The sequence below is a fragment of the Thunnus maccoyii genome, chromosome 13 (genome assembly GCF_910596095.1).
Source record: "Thunnus maccoyii chromosome 13, fThuMac1.1, whole genome shotgun sequence".
Taxonomy (NCBI): domain Eukaryota; kingdom Metazoa; phylum Chordata; class Actinopteri; order Scombriformes; family Scombridae; genus Thunnus; species Thunnus maccoyii.
The window spans coordinates 8,310,769-8,329,263 of record NC_056545.1 but is presented as its reverse complement, the minus strand read 5'-3'; the positions used below and the strand labels follow the sequence as shown (position 1 = coordinate 8,329,263).

The window sequence follows — 18,495 nt, the reverse complement described above, 5'->3', positions numbered from 1 at the left end:
GTACGGTACAAAACTCATAGGTAGGTGGCAATTCACAAACATCTATGTGGTTAGGTTTTGGTGAAATATTAAAAAAGTAAACACGTCCTGTGTCATGTTCCAAGTCATTGTTTACTTTTTCAATATTTAACCAAGTCCACAATCTTTGCCTAAGCCTAATAGATTGCTTTGAGAGCTATTTTTTATATTAACAATGTCTCAAATGACAATGTGTAATGTTAGAGGTGTGGTGATGAATCTACAGAGAAGGTTTAAGCTTCCACAAATGCATATAAAATTAAATATATTGTCAGTGAATGTTCTAACATAGATGTTTGATTTGAACGAAGGCTAAAATACACAACAAACTAGACATTTCTGGCCAACTGAGCTGCGATAAGCGGTGGAAATCAGACCCATCGCTGCCATAAGCTGCCAACTAAACTCCACAGGATCACATGTTTGGCATTTAAATATTAACAGCAACACATACATGTTTTCACACAGAATGCTTGAACACGAAAAGCCAAGTATCAAGTGCATCATCCCAAACTGGGGAAGCTAAAAAGTGGTAAAAATGAAAACAAAACTGACACATCCTTTTTTTTTTGCAGAGTCAGGTGTTGACAGCAGGGGGGGGGGCTAAAGGTGGCTAAAGGTCTTTGCATTCGCACAGAGGGAAAGAGTCGTGAATCGGATGAAAATGAACTGAAATCAGAGACCATGTACTCGCTGATGTCAAAGAAAGTCTGTGTGATGTGCTTCTTCTTGCCACAAGTGCATCGACATAAGGCACAGGCACAGTTCCCCTCTTTCAACAGAGTGGCTCACATTTGTTTGTTATTTTGTCCGTTTTTTTTGTTTTTTTTTTAAAAATGTCCCAGTGCAAGAAACAAGTAGGGTGATCACCACCGAGGTTCGACCAGTGTCCCTTCTGTGTTAAGGGTTATAACATAGTGTTGAGTTGTTTTTTTTATAACTTTCTTCTTTGTCAGAGTGGTTGGAGGATGATGCTGTTTTTGTCAGGAAACGGTGTGGACAGAATTTATGCAGGCAAAACAGAACAGCGACAGTCTTAAATCAGATCTCCATTCAAAATATTACACCAGAATAATAAAAAAACATATGTAACAGAACAGTGCTCACATCATATCACAAGAAGTATAAGAACTGGATGACATCTTTGCGCTACAACATAGAGAAAAATCAGCTGTTTGACATTTTCAAACATCCAAATCCAAGATGGAAATATCAGTTTTGCTGTTGTTGAAGGATAAAGCTGGTGATTTTCTTTATTTATTGTCAACAAATCTCATGTTTAGAGCCAAACCAACAATGAACTGATCTACTAAGTATTGTGTGTATCCAAAGTCGGATATATCTTATTCCTCTGTGCTGTAGACCTCCATTGTTGTCCAAAAACTATTAAAACCATGTTAATGAGCCACACTGCTGCACTCGGTGACATATTGTTGGTTTGGCATGAGATTTGTTGACAATAAAAAAAAATATATATTAAATCTACAGCCACTCAAACACTTTCTAAACAAATAATTCCCATGAACGAACCGCTACTAGCACTGCGCAGCTAAACTGATGTGATGTATGATGTAAACACGGGCAGATTGTAACAGGATGCATTTACTGAAATACAACTTGAGTCTCAATGCACAAAAGACATGTTCTGTCTTCCTCTTGTTGACTTTTAACTGAACCAAAGTCAAAGTTGGTTAGAAATATTTCCCATTATCGCGTTAAGTGCTTTCCACAAAACCCAAACATGGTGAGTCACTACTAATGCACTGTAACGTAGGCACACTAATGGCACTTAACGAGAATATAAAGTAGACATAAATAGAGAAAACACATCTGGATCTAATATGTGTTTTGCTGTTTCAGGTGTGTTTGCCTTGGAAAATATTAATTGTAGGTAATAGTTAATTGTACTATTTTATATATTGATCCAATTTATATTAGTATTGGCAGTCATTAAGTGCTCTAATGTGCCTACGAGACTTCAAATGCCGTATGAACAATGAGAAAAGTAAAAATCCTGTCATTATCTCAGCATCAGTAAAGGAAGCAGAGATGATGAATGGAAAAAGGAGAAGAAGAAGAAGAAGAGGGGGGGGGGGGCTGTTGCCGCAGGTGATCACTCTAGTGATTCTGGTACTGAAATACTCTTGAGGGAGTAAGAGAGCAGATCAGCGTCTCTTTTAGTAAATCTCTGGAGATTTTGCTCTCAGTTTCTAGCAGGAGGCTCCTACGAGCAAAGACTTTGTGTGTGTGTGTGTGTGTTGAAATATTTGTGTATGCGTGTGTGTGTGTGTAAGCCTGTGTGCATTTGTATTTGTGTGTCATGTATGACTGTTAGGATCAGACCGATATATATTACCAATACTGGCTTTTTATTAAATAGTGTTATCAGCCATTCAATGTAATACATTCCCAGTACGGTACCTCAGTTGCGTTAAAAAGTCATTAAAACTTGCAAATGTTTCTTTTTATTTACGTGTTTCAATTTAAAAGCCTAATATTTCCTATTATACTGTATGTATAAAGAGCTTAAAGAGATGTGGATGAGACTCAGTGGAGAGTTTCAGTGTCTTAAATGCTGTTTTCAGAGGCTTTTCCAGTCTGAAATGTAAAAAAATTCAGAGAGAATGTAGCATTGAAGCACCAGCGCAAAATACTGGCTGTTGGCAGCTTCAATCACAAACGTTTGGTATCGGTCTTTTAAAACATATCGGTTGAGCCTAAATATCAGTCTGAGTGTTTGTGATTGTACGGTGTATATATAGGTGTGTCTGTATAGGTGCGGTATCTATGATTGTTTATATGTTTCTGTCATATCTGGCAGTCTTTGTGTTCTTTGTGTGTGTCTGCTGTGAATCAGTCCTAGAGGCAGGCAATGTGTGTACATCATGTCTGTTTTTGCCCGTCTTTCTTTCAGGATATCTGTGTATTTATTTATATTTGTATGGATCAGTCCTAGAGGCAGACGTTGTTGCTGATTTGGCAGGTGGATCCGGTGCCGGCCTGGGACAGGAAAAGCCTCCCGTTGGGGCATACGCAAACCTCGTAGACAGTCTGCCTGGTCCCGGAGGACGAGGAGCTGGTGGAGGCCTTTCCCTCAGGCAGCCGCATTAGGCGAATCCTCCGAGCATCCAGAGAGATCTGTTGAGGGGGGGGAAAGAGAGAGAAAACTGGTGAGATTGGAAAAAAGGTAAACAATGAGTGGAGCTCAGGTGGGACAAACAAAAAGAGAAGAGAGAAATAGATGGCGAAGAGGACGTTGACAATGAGGAATTTCAGTTTGAGGTTGTTCAAGAAATACTCTGGCATTTACTGCTGACACTTTTGGAAAGATGCTTGTTTGCTTTCCAAGGTTCAAGGTGTTTTCAGGCTGAACACAAAGCAAAGTTTTGGTGATTGCATACAAATTAAGTCGATGGAAAAAAAGGCAAGTGGAAGGCAACTGGAGCGGCGAGAATGGAGCTGAGTCTCAACAACTCAATTTCACGGCAGTTTGTAAAACAGTCATGAAATTTAATCTATAGATTCATGTACATGGACATAAATTTTCCATTTTCTTCATGACACTCAGCACGACTTTCAAACTAATGTATTTAAATTGGAAGAATGTTTCGTGCCTGCACCATGTGTTTTTTTTCTGTCAGTTGGGACTCGGGAGCAGAGAGGCTGTATTGTTTTTCTCATTTGTTGTTCATTTTTTTAAATTACAACCACTACATTACTCAACATTTAATTACAAGATTTTATCCTTGTTTTTATTTCTTTGTTTTAATTTTGTCAGTACACTCAATGGTTCCTGTCAGTCTGATGGGCGGGACAGAAGAACCGTTTTCTGCTGTCCTTTTCTGAAAGCAGGCTGCTCACATAAAACATGATAAAACCCGACAGTTTGACTGACAGACTGACTGAATGTGACAGTTTAACAACAAAAGCAGCAGGATTAAAAAGTTTTTATGAACCGTTGAGTGTTGAGTGAATCGGGCCAGCTAATGTCAGCTGCTTTATTTCCAGCCTGTCTGCCATGATGCCTCAGCTGGTTTTGTTCCATATCTTAGAAAGGATCCGTGATTAACTCTCACACAGCTCAGTTGGAGTGCTTTATTGGATGACATGGCTCAGTATTAATTGAGGAAGACCTTGTTTTAAGAAAGACATATTAAATATCCTCATCCACATATTCTTGGATATACAAAATTAAATGAGCGACTTCACATTTTACAATCACAGGCTATAAAATACCTTTTATTGAAAGAGATAGAGACGTTTGGATTTGGGTTGAGGTGACAATTTGAAATGGAATGAAGCCCTCTGATGGCAGACGACCCAAAACAGTAGCTCTTCTGTAGCCCTCTGCTATCAAAAACTGACAAAAACCCCCTCAAAAAACACGTTATTGCTCAGAATCGAAGGCGAAATGATTAAAACTGATGGCCTTAACATTAACCTATTGTATTGTTGAGTTATCAAGGACACATTTGTGTTTTTGTGTTGAGAAATTTTAAGATGTCATTAAAAGAAAACCTTAACATGATGAGGAAAATAGGCTACTTCCAGGTGGCGAATCCCCCAGTCCGCCCATTTTTTTCATTTTCAAACTTGTAGTCTTCAGCCCCGACCAAGCAACCACGTCCGGGGCTGAAAAATGAAGCCAATGCGGAAGTGCCAAGAACCTGCATTCTATCTAATGGCCACCAGGGGGCGACTTCACTGGCTGCAAAAAGAAGTCTGATTGTATGGAAGTCTATGAGAAAATGACCCTACTTCTCTCTTGATTTATTACCCCAGTAAACTGTTTCCTAATAAGTTTATGGTCTCAAACGCTAGTTCCAAGTCTTCTTCAATACAACATGATGTTCATTTTGTAAATTATGGTCCCATTTAGAGTAACATAGACGATAAAAAAAAGGGTTTGCTTTAGGGCATGGCTACGTTGTGACTGACAAGTCGCCACCACCAATGTAACGTAACCATTGCTATAATAGCTGCTGCTATTTCACAGTGTGTTTTCAGTTCACTAAAGTTAATTGTAACATTGTGGTCGCCTAAAAAAAAGTCTTGCTCAGCATTTGGTTGTGATAAACGACCCACCAATGAGTCGGATGATCAGTTTTTCCAGTGAGTACAATTGTTTTAATGGTTTTAGGCCTATTTTTCCCTAGCGAAAATTAGCATTAGCATTAGCATTATCACTGTTAACCATGGTTTGTAAATCATGGACAATACATCCATGTTGCAAATGCACCGTGCTAACCAAGCTAGCAGCTAGCGCTATGGTCAGCTCCACCCTCTCATCCAAATATGGTCACTTCTGGTTCCAAAAATCAAACATGGCGACGGCAAAATCCAAGATGGCGATGGTCAAATCGCTACACTCAAGGTTTCAAAACGGCAGTTTGCAAACCAATGGGTAATGTCACGGTGACTATGTCCATATTTTTTACAGTCTGTGGCCCCGACCAACACTGACTCAAGTTACATCACTTGAGTCAATTTATCAGATTTCACACAGCTCAATCTGGAGACGCAAAAGTAGTACTCCCCAGCACCTGGAAAGACTTTGATCTGTAACATATCTAAGTTAAGTTGAGTCTCTTGCTGATTGTGAATTAACATTTTTGGACTCAGACCAGCTGGACAGGACTCTTCTATGGATGGTCAGGATGTGTAACCTCTGGCAGAGAATCAACAAAAGCTCGATTCACTTTCAGTCTCCTGTAATTCACCCGTCACTCCTCAATAAATGTGTGTGTGTGACTGCAAACATCATATACTGTCCAGTATATTCAACCTACATATACAGTATCTTCCCTACTGGACTGGCCCTCCCTCCCTCCCTTCCTCTCTACTCAGACCAGAGGAGTTACTCCTTTTCTGTCTTTATAGGCTAAAAACTCAGCTTTTCCCTTTCATCTTTACTCTAGCTAATGCTGCATCATGCTGAATCATGTGTCTCTTCTCTCTTCACTCTAATTGCTATCAAAGCAAATCTCTTCACCTGCTCTCCTTTGCTGACTTTTATTTTTCTTCCCAGGATTTTTACCTCACAGGACTGGACTCACACAAATATTTCATTTGGCTCTTAACACCTCAGCACTGTGTGCACTCACTTTGTGGGTTGCATAGACTATTAAGTGATCCAATTGAAAGTCACACTCAATAGCAGCATCTATCCAACTTCTCTGACATAGTGTTTTGTGTATTCCATCCATCCATTCTTGCAGCATATTTCAATTCAGTTTCAACACCACTCCACCCTGAATGCATTTGTCTGGTATTATTTTTGTCGAGAAATCTCTTATAAACTGGGGAAGTGGCGGCCTACATGATAGCAAAGCAGGATTGTCACCTGAAAGGCTCCACTTTAAATCCTTGAAGCAGAGGAAAAGACACAAGTGAAGGATAAAAGTAATTCTCTCCAAGCGTTGAAAAGCCAGCGTATATTGGACATACTCAGTTTTAGGTCTCAGGTTTATGTTAAGACAACATCTACTACAAATCAGTTGTGCGTGGTGAGATGTGTAGCAGACAAATCAGCCAATGATGCCTCCTGGAGGTTCAAGACTGAAGCATAATACTGCAGCAGCACGGCCATTTTTCTCACTTTGAGCTTATTTAGATCCTGATATTGGTGGTGGAGAACTCTGGAGAAAGTACAACAATATCTGCCATCTTTTCACCTAAAGCAAATGAAAGCCCAGCCATTTTTGGGATGGTCCAATCAGGTTTGAAAAGGGTTCACGTCGATCTATGTCTTAATAAGCCTACTTCATTCAGCCTACTTAAAATTATGCCACTCTCAAGCAAATTCTTGTTGTTTCATTTGTTTTCTTGGTTAGTATAAATGTTCTTAGATTACTTTTCCAGAACAAATGCTTGAACTATTTCAGTTCTTGACGTCTCTTGCATTTCACTTGGAATTTTAAAAGGCTATTCCACTTGTAATTGTTTTTCTTAAATGTGAAAATAATGTCGAATGTGTCGTTTGGTCTATAAAATGGTGAAACATGTCGATCGACATCCTCAAATGTCTTGTTTTGTCCCGACCAACAGTCCACAATCCAGATGTTCAGTTTACTGTCATAGAGGAATAAAGAAACCAGATAATCAGAGAATTTGGACATTTTCTTAAAAAATGACTCCAAACAATTAGAAAGAGTTGGCGATTAACTTAAGAGTTGGCAAGTAATTGATTAAAAAATGCTTCCGACTTTGTGTGACGAAAGACAGACCTGTTCAAATTCTGTAATTCAATTAAATTCTAAACATTTTCTGTATTTATTGCTCATTCAGGCTGGTCTAACACTGTCCACATGGTGATGTATGACCTGAAATGAGCTCTGCAGTGGCCTCATGTTGTTTCATAATGTCATGGTGATGCCGTCACCAACAGATACGGCTAATAATGAAGGATTTACACAACTTCTGACGGTGTTACTTCAACGTGTTAAGAGATTATAAGCCTTTTTGTGAGTAGCCATGAATCTTTTGGGCAGGTAGTTTGTTGACCCATAACCAAGATTTTTTCAAAGATTCACAGAAAATGATGTTTGGAAATAATCCATTGTCAGACAGAGAAATCCTGTCCAGTTAAACAACTAGCACAACAAAAAAGCAGAAAAAGTTTACTGTGCTGATTCCCAGGTCAGTCCTCTTGTCTCCTGAGCAATAAAGAGAAAGCAAACCTCCAGAAAATGTCTTCTGCCACACACACACACACACACACACACAAAGCACTCATTCCCTCATTTCACTCCCTTCAACCCCACATTGATTGGAACAAACTGCCTCTCTCCCTCTGCACAGACACAAACCACTGCTGCATGAATCCCATCTCCCTGCCCTCTCCTCCCCGCTTCCCCGCCGGCCTCCTGGGGCTCGTACAGGGCCGGTGTTTCACTGGCCGAGGAGAGGAGGAGCTCTCCAGCCATAAAAAGGTAAAGGAGCCATTACCAGGCGCCTTGGGGAGGCATCGCCAACAAATGACCCGGAACGCGTTTAAAGCAGAGTTTCAGCTGACTACCTCAGACAGCTGCTGTTGAACAAATCTTTCACCATGAGGGTGTGAAACACTCGAGAATCTGTGTGTGTGTGTGTGTGGCTGGATGATCTTCGTGTGTGTGAAGCTGAGAGTGTGAATGTGAGCTAGTGAAGGACAAAAGTACATATAGATAAGGCAGATAAAGGTAAAACTCATTGTTTTCTAGTTTTCACAGACAGATTCCCTGATTTTTTTTAAAACAGATTTTTAAATTTTACATTTGTTTTTTATTTTATTTTATGTCCTCATGCATGCCAAAGTTGTGTGTTGCTGCAAAGAAGGTGGTTCAATATAAAAATAGCAGCAAATATTAATGTGCTCCTGATTAGGCTGCTGACAAATAAAATAAAATAATGACATAAATAAACTTAGACTTTCCCTGTTGGGCTTAAAAAACAACAATTTTCATTCATTCATTTTTAAAACTCAAAATAAACAAATATACACATTGAAATTAATGAACCTTAAGATTCACATTTATGGCTTTGCATGATTCACTGTTTTCCTTAAAAGACACTGAATTGTGTTGCGCCGCTTGAATTTTATGCATCGCTGCTGCACTTAAAGCTTCAACTTTGACCTTCTTTGTCGGTGATGATAGGTGTCCACAAAATGTAATCTGAGAACGCCAACCACCCGCACGCTGTGGGTTTCTTGTCTTTCTCTCTGTAGTGTAATTGCCAGTGTCTTCTCATGTGTTAATTACAGACACAAGCAGTCTTTACCAGGCTCATTGTTTTCTCTTAATTTCCTGGGACTTTCTTGCTACCTGGCGCACATCTGTGATGTAAACCTACACTAAACTCTGCCTCTGCATTGTACTCTGTGTGCCACTTTGGGAGGTAGATATCAATGAGGCTGACACCAAGTCTACACAGGCTGCATAGTGAAAGTAGTAGCAGTAGCAGGGCTGCAGCAGCAACTTCAGTCCTCTGTCTGTGTCTATACAGGATGTGTTTTAGCAGCACTCTGAGCCTAAAACACAATCATTGTAGTCGTACATCTGGAACAGCTAAACTATGGCTGTGTGATGAAATATTTGCTTAAAATAGAAGAGTATTTGCTCTCTACGACATATGAGAGACTGATTGCCTTAAAAGAGTTTTCATGTGTCCTCTAGTGTCAGTTATGTGACTATGAGCGGCTTCAGGGATCGTGACTCTTTCACTTTCTATTTGAGTGTGTGTGTGAGGCTATTTCTGTATCTGCCTGTGTGGTTTGTGGGTGTCTAATGGCCAAAACCTCTCTGTAATTGCGGTAGCGGCGCCAAAGGGGGGGTGAGTCCGACAGAGGTTTGACAAATGGACATTTGCAACACTAATGGAGTATGAGAACGTGACTCTAATTATATGAATTGACCATCATGAGTTCAACGGCCTCATTTTCAACCACACATCCGTAAAAAACTGCGAGAAGCCACGGTGAAGGCGTGGCTTCAGACCGCTGCTTCGGTTACATTTAATTGGACCATTCGGGGACGAATAGAATCCAAGGGCACCTTCATGAAACAGTCTCTCTCTCCGTCTCATATCAGCGGCCTGTCTTGATGTATGAAACTGTTTTTGTGGGAAACTTTTAAACACTTTCTTCTCCCTAATCCTCCTCCGCTGATTTTAACAGATCTGACATGACACGACTGGTGCAACCTAAGGAGGGAAATCCTTTTATCAGTGCAGCCAACCTTGATGAATGCGAGGACTGATGTGTGTAACGAATCAGGGGATGGTTGGAGGAATTTAGGAGCAGGGAATGAAAGGATGAAAGAAGGAAATGAAGCAACATGAAGACGAGCGCAAAGGAAAAAAAAAAGATGATAAATAAGCAAAGTTAAAGACAGAAAGAGGACAGTGGAAGAGGGAGAAAGAAGAAAGAAAAGGGCAGGAAAGTTATTAAAGCAAGCACATGAAAGACTCAGTGAGGAAAGTATTTGTGACTGAAGGGAGGATGAGAGGAAGACAGAATTTCTGGGAGGCTCTGACAGATTCTGGTGGATGTCCAGTATGTGGGAAATTGCCACCAGCCAATAAGCAAAATGCTGGTCCATGTTGGCTGAGCAAGCTAACTATTGTTTGGATTGTTTTTTTTTTTTGTCTTTTATTTATTTATTTATTCATTTTTTGGCTAAAAATAAGTTTGGACAGTAGAGATATTGAATTGAATCCCATCAGTCAGTATGGCCGGAGGACAGGAAAAGTTAATTTCTCAGTGTGCCAGTACACAGAGTGGGAGGTTTTATCTTTGTTCAGAAGGCGAGTTTGAAGTAACAAAGAATTTATTATTTTTGTTGACAAAACTGGATAATTTTAGCTCCCTGAGCTCCATCAATATGTCATGAAGTAAACAGCTTAATGACAGGTTTGATTTAAAAACGCTGCAGGCTAAATTTTAATTTATGGTGTTAATTACCTGGTATTTAAAAGCATGACTATATTGAAAATGTTGTTTTGTGAATAAATGGAACAGGTTATTGGTGACTAAGCATCACATTTTTTTTTAAAGGTTGATTTATCTGATTTTGGAGTAAACTTTGTTCCAAATAAGATATGTAGTCGTCCATCGACTGGTGCACACTAAGGAGGGAAATCCTTTTATCAGCGCGGCCGACCGTGATGAAGACGAGGACTGATGTGTGTAACGAATCAGGGGATGGTTGGAGGAATTTAGGAGCAGGGAAGGAAAGGATGAAAGAGGGAAAGAAGAAGCATGAGGATGGGATGAAAAAGAAAAAAAAAAGATGGTAAATGAACAAAGTTAAAGGCAAACTTTGTTCCAAATAGTCATCATCCATCGACTGGGAGTCGGTGGACGACAAAAGATCAAGATTAAGGCTGCAAGATGTGGCTGAAAGCTTCAGAAGAAATCTAAAAACTGGACCTTTAGACATTTTTTTTCCTCAAAGATATGCATGATTTTACAAATCTCACATGTTTTCTTTTAGACTGAGATATCTCAAGAACTATCGGATAGACTGCAAAAAAAATTTGTACAGACATTCATGGTTCCCGGAGGATGAATCCTACTGACTTTGGCGATCTCCTATTCAATACATTTATCGATTGATAAGAGTTATATTTAGTTGTTCTAGACTGTTTTAATCATTTAGAGATCCTGACCGATTCAAGGATGGGTTCATCATCAAATCTGTCTTAAAACAACAATCAGGTGTCCAAATGTATCATTCCTCCTATTCATACCAGCCATTAGAAGATCCCTTCATAATACACTTACAATATAAGTGATGGGCGGTCAGACGATTTGTCAGGTTGTGTACAAGCCAATAGTTTATCTAAACCTTCTTAGTTGCAGGTAAAACTGAAATGTTGGTACAGTAATAATCCCCCAACGCACTATAAAACTGTGCACACAACCAAAGTAACTATGGTCAAAGTCGAAGAAGGAAGTGAGTCTGTAAACTGTGCTGGAAGTTTACGAAGAACAGTTTGGGAGTCATTTTACAGTTTGCCTTCGTTTTCTCCTCCTAACACACTTAGATAACCTGTTGGTTTGGCTGCAATCTGTGTGTTTGTATTCTTCGATCCATCTGATGTGTTTTTACTCAAGTCTCAGTGTTGCCAGATCTCACCAACTGACTTACTAACTATATCTGATTAATACCAAATCTATGAAAATTGGACCCAAAATGTAACAAACCGTAGTTATCCTATATTTTTCTTGTTGCAGTCCTTGTCCTTCAAACAGAACTGAAAACACATTTGTACTGCTGGTTGACGCACCTCTCCGTCTTTGGACTCCAGTCGCAGCTCGTTCCTGCAGATGGCCTGAATGTCTCCGGCCTCGGCCAGGATCTGGATGCCTTTAGGAGCCTCCATCAGCAGGGAGCGAGTGGGAGACTCCAGCCTGGAGGACAGAACAGCTCCGTTAGTGATCACGGCTTCTAATTAATGTTTGGATGAGTAGGAAAGTCTTAAAAACAAAAGATGGGAAACAAGATAAGAAAGAAGTTTTTTCTTTGTTATGACGCTTTTTTTTAACAGTTTTTTTTAAAAAGTTTTTTTTAGATTTGTGTCAAACAGCCTAATTGGAATCTAACAAGATCTTGTAAACAAAAATCACGATTTTGAAGCAGCTTGTTTTAGCAATCTGTCATCCTGACACTGTGCAGATTGTGGCTGTGTGGAGATTTTTATCAACACTCACAATATTAACAATCTTCAGGTGATGAGAACCACCAACCGCTTTTGTTCTTCACCTACATTTGAATATATTTACTGCAGGTATAAGAACAGACACACAACAGTAACCAACTCTTTGGGATACTGGGGATGGGATGACAAAAAAATTGCAAAATTTAAATTACATTTATAGCCTTTTTTTCCTGATAGAAAGTCATCTGCAGCATGTATAGTGCAAAGACGAGCAAGAAATCAGATAATATCGTCTTTTTCTGCTGTATTTAATTAGAGAATTTGAAGTATGAGTCTGGAAACAGAAAGTTCACTGTGACCTCCACGGTCAACATCAGAGGACACTGCTGCCGAAGACATTTTTAATCATTAGAAGGATGTCATGACACCACAAACCAAACCTGACCCTTGTGTTCTGCACAGAGATCAGAGAATCAGTGAACGTTGCCTTGAGCTCTTTTCTTCTTTTCTGCTCTTTTGCTTTTTCTGCCACTCTCTCTCCACGGTCTTCCTCTCCTCTCCGCCTCCGCTCTTGTTTCCAGTCTCTTCTCTCACCTTAATCTCATTTGCTGTCCTCTCATATTCCCTCTCTCTCCGTCTTGACCCTGCCCTAACATCTCCTCCGCTCTCCTTCTGCCTTAATTAGCTTGATCGTCCTCTTTTTTTCCTGCCCCGGCTTCACCTCCCCTTTCAAGCCATCTTCTGATTCTTTCTTCATCTGTTCTTCTTCTACTCGCTTCTTGTCTGTCGCTTATTGTGCTCCCTTTGCATCTGATGTCCCTATCTTAATCTCTGACCCTAAATTTCACTCTACGCTCTTTTTATTTCATTTATCATGACATGTAACTGCAGAGGCCCATGTGAGCGCTTCACAGAAAGAGAAAGAAAAATAACAGAAGTAGGAAATCAGGCCCAAAAAACCAAAAGCCTTTCTCAGTACAGAGAACGCAAAGTTCAGACTTGCGTACTTGAGAGTTTGAACTTGGTAATTTGGTCCAAACTCCTTAAAACAGGAGGACGCAGTACGATCATTTGCAATTGGAACAGCAGTGTTCTTGACACCACCAGCTGAGCTCTGGTGATTACACTTCAACACAATTGTACTTGACTGTACTGTGATGAAATCATCTCGACTCAAATCTCTACTAGAGAGAGAAAAAAATAACCTAATTGACAGCGAGAGGCAGTTAATTATGTTATTCAGTCTGTAATGTAGCTCTAATAAAAAATCCAATGTTATAACTATTAAAAAAAGGGTGAAATTTAATATAGACCGAGCTGTTCATTTTACTATATTTATATTTATGTATTTTTATTGAAATGTGGAGATATCTGTACATATAAGGAGCCCAAAGTTGTTGTTCTGTCCAGTAAAAACATGAAGCTTCACTTCATCTTCAGACAGACTAACAAGGCAGCAACAAATATTAGATTTCATCTGTGAGACCTACATTTGTCTTCCGAGAGGAATTTTATACCACAATGCAATGAAAACATGACAAGACTGTTCTTCACAGGATGATCAGTTGACCAGCTGATCATCTCAGCAGCCAGCAGCATTTACAAACAGGTCATTATTCTGATAAATTGACCACATATTGGAAATCTCAACGGTTATTTTCTCGCCTGAAAAAGTATTAAAACTTAATGAAATGTCATAATAACAGTCCTAGAACAGTTTTTAGCATGGCTCAAAAGCTTGGCGCATTCTGGGATACTTGGCTATCCCAAGTCAGCTCCCAAAGTATCCTCGATAAAACGGGCAGAGCAGGAACGCTCTTGTCTAGATGCAGACTTTGCATTGGAACAGTAGTCGGGCTTTGACTACACAGATTGAGAAAGGCTTCAACACATTCCTAATAAAAACAAGCAACAAGCAGCGAGTCAAGGTGGCCTGTTTTCCTGCGTCGTTAGGACCTGTTCTGCAATCAGAGCAAGAAAAGCAGAACAAATAATTAATTAATTGGTGTAAAGAAGATGAAACAAGTTCTGTTCATGTTGTCGACGCTCTTTCTTTTTATCTTCTACTCTTCGCCTTCCATATTCCTCTCTAGCCTCTGTAACGGCATGGCTGCTCCTTCTTTCTTTCTCCTCCTCCCTACCCTCATTGTCTTCTTCACCTTCAGCTTACACGGATCTAAATAATTGAGAGGATGGTTATTTTCCCAGCTGAGTGTTCAGGTTGTCCACTTGGCTGTTCGCAAAGCCCCGCGAAGCAATCAGCTGCACCGGTATCTGCCAAGATTGCCATTTAACCTATGATTTGCTGTGTGACATGACGGTGGCCAGTTTCAACTCTCCATCGCTTATATATTTATAACACTGAACTGTTCTGACCGCGGTGTTCAAACTGCACAAAACCAAAAAACGGAGGCAGATCATTTGAAGAAGGCGTCGGCGGCGAGGACAAAGGAGGAGTGGAGCGAAGGGAAGAGCAGGAAAGCGGACAGGTTTACAATTTCTGTTATGTCAAAACATCCAATCATTTCCGTTGTTATCTGAAGGCGGGCGATATGAGGACGGAGCATGAAAAGTTATTAACCTTTGATCCCAGCTGTAGATATGAAGTGCTGCCAAGAAGAGAGAGAAAGGATAAAAGGGTGTGCAGAAGTGGAGTAGAAAACAAGAAAAGAGAACACAATGAGACTTTATTGATTGCGCTGTGGGGAAATGAGGTTGCTGCAAAAATAATAGGCGACAAGAGGAAAATAAAGATAGAGATAGGCAACAAATAAACAAAAATAGACGGCAGAACTAGCGTCATTAAAACAGGAAATCTTGTCAGTAACGATGGGTAAGATGACTTTAATGCAAACATTCTTTAATTCCAGATTTGTTGTGTGCTTTACATACATTACTTTCAGTGAGAGTTAGTTTCTTAAAGTAGATTTTGATGCAATATGAAAAACTGTTTATATTAGAAAGATGAAAGAAATAAGAGTGACGGAAATGGAAAAAGAACATGTGACAAAGTTTCGATTCACAGGGACGATGAAGAGGAAATGAATAAGAATATAACCCTGAGAGAGAAATATTTTTTGACTGACTCACTGAGGAGCAACCTTGGAGAAAATTCTTATTCTTGTCTCTGATCACTTTTACATGTGTTGCAGGTCGTCAGAGACCAAAAGCTCTGAACGATCAGGGTTCAGTGTGTAGATTATTGGTTGAAAAATTTCCCAAAATGCAACCTCAGATGTCTTGTTTCGTCCTGAGCAACAGCCCACAACCCTAAAAATATTCAGTTTACTGTCAAAGAAGACTAAAGAAACCAGAAAATATTCACATTTAAAAAGCTGGAACCAGAGAATTTTTGTATTTTTTTCTTTAAAAAAAAAGACTCAAAATGATAAATCGGTTATAAAAAATACTCTGCAATTCATTTTCTGTCGACTGACTAATGGTTGAGCTCTACCCACTGCCGTCCACTTCTACTTAAAACCAGGATGTGGGAGGAGGACGAGAGGAGAGCTCAGCTTCTCTCTAGTCTGAAAGCTTTCAAGTATTCTCACTGCAACCTGCATGGGATTAATTTTTTACTCTCTTGTTTTTTTTTGCAAGGCATAAGATTAAAGTCTTGTCCACGTTCACTTAATGTCAAGATACAACACTTTTAAATTGTGCTGGCTCTAATCTGTTTTTATTTTCCCTACGGTGACATTGCTCAGCGAGAATACTAATAGATCGTGTCGGCGCCGTTGACGGGACGAAAACACAAACAAAAACCGGACAGAAACTGACACAGATACACTGAGGAGGGAAGACACTCGAAAAACTGATGGTCGGAAATGAATTTAATTGAGCACTTGTTTTAAATTGTCTTATCATAAAGGCTGAACGCAGTGTTAAAATCAAACAACCACAATGATAAGGCATTAGATGATATGTATTTAATTAATCTCCATATTACCCGACTTGTAATTAATAAGTGTTGAGGCTTAACCCTCTGTTGGACCAGAGAGCAAAGGGGTAATACGAAGGAGATTAAAGTTTTAATTTGGAAACTTGCTCACACTCCTCTCAGTGGATGTTTTCTTTTTTTTTCTTTGGCATGTCTGCTTTCGGCCTCTTTTTTTACAATAAAAATAAACACACACACACAAAACACCCAACGCCGTTACAGCAGACAACAGAAAGGAGTCATATCCAGTACTACCAGGAATAATCCAAAGCTGCCAATCAACAGTAAATATCTGCAAAACAGGTGCGTGCCCCTTCCATCAGGAAGGTCAACGGGAAGAAAAACAGAACAAAACAAAAAGGAAAACACACATGGGTGCGGCCAGAATACCAGTCAGTATGCAGGGTAAGGTAGTTTGTTCCATCTTAACAATAGCAAGCATTTCATTGAACCATCTCCTGAAACACAGGGACAATGGAGATTTCCAATTTTAGTAATATTAATTTCTTAGCTTCTGCCTTGAGAGTCTGCTTTTAATGAGAGAAAAAGAGCCTGTGAGAGCAACCAAATATTGCCAAATTAGAGTCTGGCTGAATGTTTATTTTATATTGTTTGGAAAACCAATTAAATTAATGTCACACCAGGAATTACAGAGTACTGGACAGAGCCAGAATACCCTTCAGCAGAACCACATTGGAGGATCTGACACAAATAAGTTTAGTTTTGGAATCTCTGTAGGACTTAAAATTGAAATAATCTATATCTAGAACTGATAGAACAGCTCTGTATATTGGACAAGCTCTCATCCCACAGCTTCTTCTTAAGTGGGACATACCTCATTAAACTCACCCTAAGTCTGAAAACTCACATCAATCCAACTCTCAGAGGACGCTTCGAAAGAAAAGCCGCGGGGAGTCGTCACAGATCGGCCGATCGTCCTTCAGACTCGATCTGAGTAGTTGTATTCTTTCTTGATTGTCATTGTTAAAGCTATTAACTACTATATTGAATCTCTAGTACCTGTGACTTTTAAGTATTTGCTTTGCCATGTACTGAAGTACTGCTACCCTTGAGATTGTATTCACAAGAGGAGGAGGAGGCTTTATCCTTGAAAATGAGACCTAAAGTACTGTCATTAAATTCCACAAAATATAGTACTGTACTCCAAATCAACATGTCTGCTATATCACAACCTCTTGACTATGTACACTGTAAATTTCTCAAAGAAAGTCAAGATATGTAGCACAATAAGCTAGTGAAGCTCTGTAACAGTGTTCCCGCACATGCTCAGTGGCGTCTGCCTTACACAGAACTACTCTCCTGAGACTGAAAACATGATCGCTGATATTAGAGTTTTAACGTGACCAAACTCTTCATAATGAAGGAACATGTCACCCGAGGCACACAGGAATGAGATATATCGGGATTTGGTTACACACACAGTAAGTAGACCAATGCATTGTTGGATTGTCTCTGCACAAGAAAAATATAGAAAATCCTCATCCTTTATGTTTGGATGGCTTCTTCTTCTTCTTCACAGCAACTGCAGCTGAGACTTATATCATACTTTTTTTGTATTTAGAGCTTTCCACCTCGCCAAACCCTCTGAAATGAAGTTGAAATAAGTCAAGCTAATGGCTATAACAGTTATATCCAGAATACCGATTAAAAAAAAAAAAAAAAAAGATAATGGACATTTACAGTGGGGATAAACACTTTCAGAACCAGCGTCTCCCACTCATGCTACTCCCACTTCTACAACTCTATATGAAAAACAAATGTAATCGGGCCATTTAGCTCAGCTCTTTGACTTTCCAACAACAATCACAGCCTCTGGCGTAGAGCCCCTTCACTGGTAGGCCGGCTCGGTAATCCGTCCACAGCATAGAGTTGCCTCCTCTGATCAAACATCTTTGGCTTTTCCTTTATATATATATATGTATTGTGACAGATAATCCCTGTTGAAACAAATGAACCCTTTAACAGAGTACTCCAAATGAAAATATGACACTTCTATACCACCCAGAGCACTAGAGCTGGGGTTGGCTGTCATGCAGGAATCTGTCCACATAAACAGAGCTTTTAATAGCTGCTCTTCTCTCAGAACAAAAACTCACAATCCTCCAGTTGAATACAGTCTGTGTGTGATATCAATGGAAACCATCCCTGCGGAAAAAAAAAAAAAAAAAAAATCACGCATTTTATCCACAACCGCCGTAGTGACAGGAAGACAGGAAGTCTACAGAGACCTCCTCTGCAGGTCTGAATCTACTGAAGCGTTCTGACACCTTTGCCGCTTCCTGTAAATATCGGCTCGTGGCTCTGAGCGGTTTTGTCACAACGTCAAGAAGAGTGGGATGATTTTTAATCCTCACACATAAATTTGAAAATAGCCA

General features: G+C 39.7%; 1 protein-coding gene across 3 annotated transcripts in view; it reads right to left on the bottom strand.

The window, feature by feature from the left end:
- Nucleotides 1-1,367: 1,367 nt before the first annotated feature.
- sgcd (sarcoglycan, delta (dystrophin-associated glycoprotein)) overlaps nucleotides 1,368-18,495 on the bottom strand; it is a 326,697-nt gene continuing 309,569 nt past the window's right edge. For all 3 annotated transcript variants that reach the window (XM_042432225.1, XM_042432226.1, XM_042432227.1), the window contains 2 exons: nucleotides 11,788-11,911; nucleotides 1,368-3,156 (listed from right to left, as the gene is read on the bottom strand). In XM_042432225.1, the coding sequence (XP_042288159.1) occupies nucleotides 2,971-3,156; nucleotides 11,788-11,911 (310 nt within the window). In that variant the 3' untranslated portion in view covers nucleotides 1,368-2,970. The remainder of the gene's footprint in view (nucleotides 3,157-11,787; nucleotides 11,912-18,495) is intronic.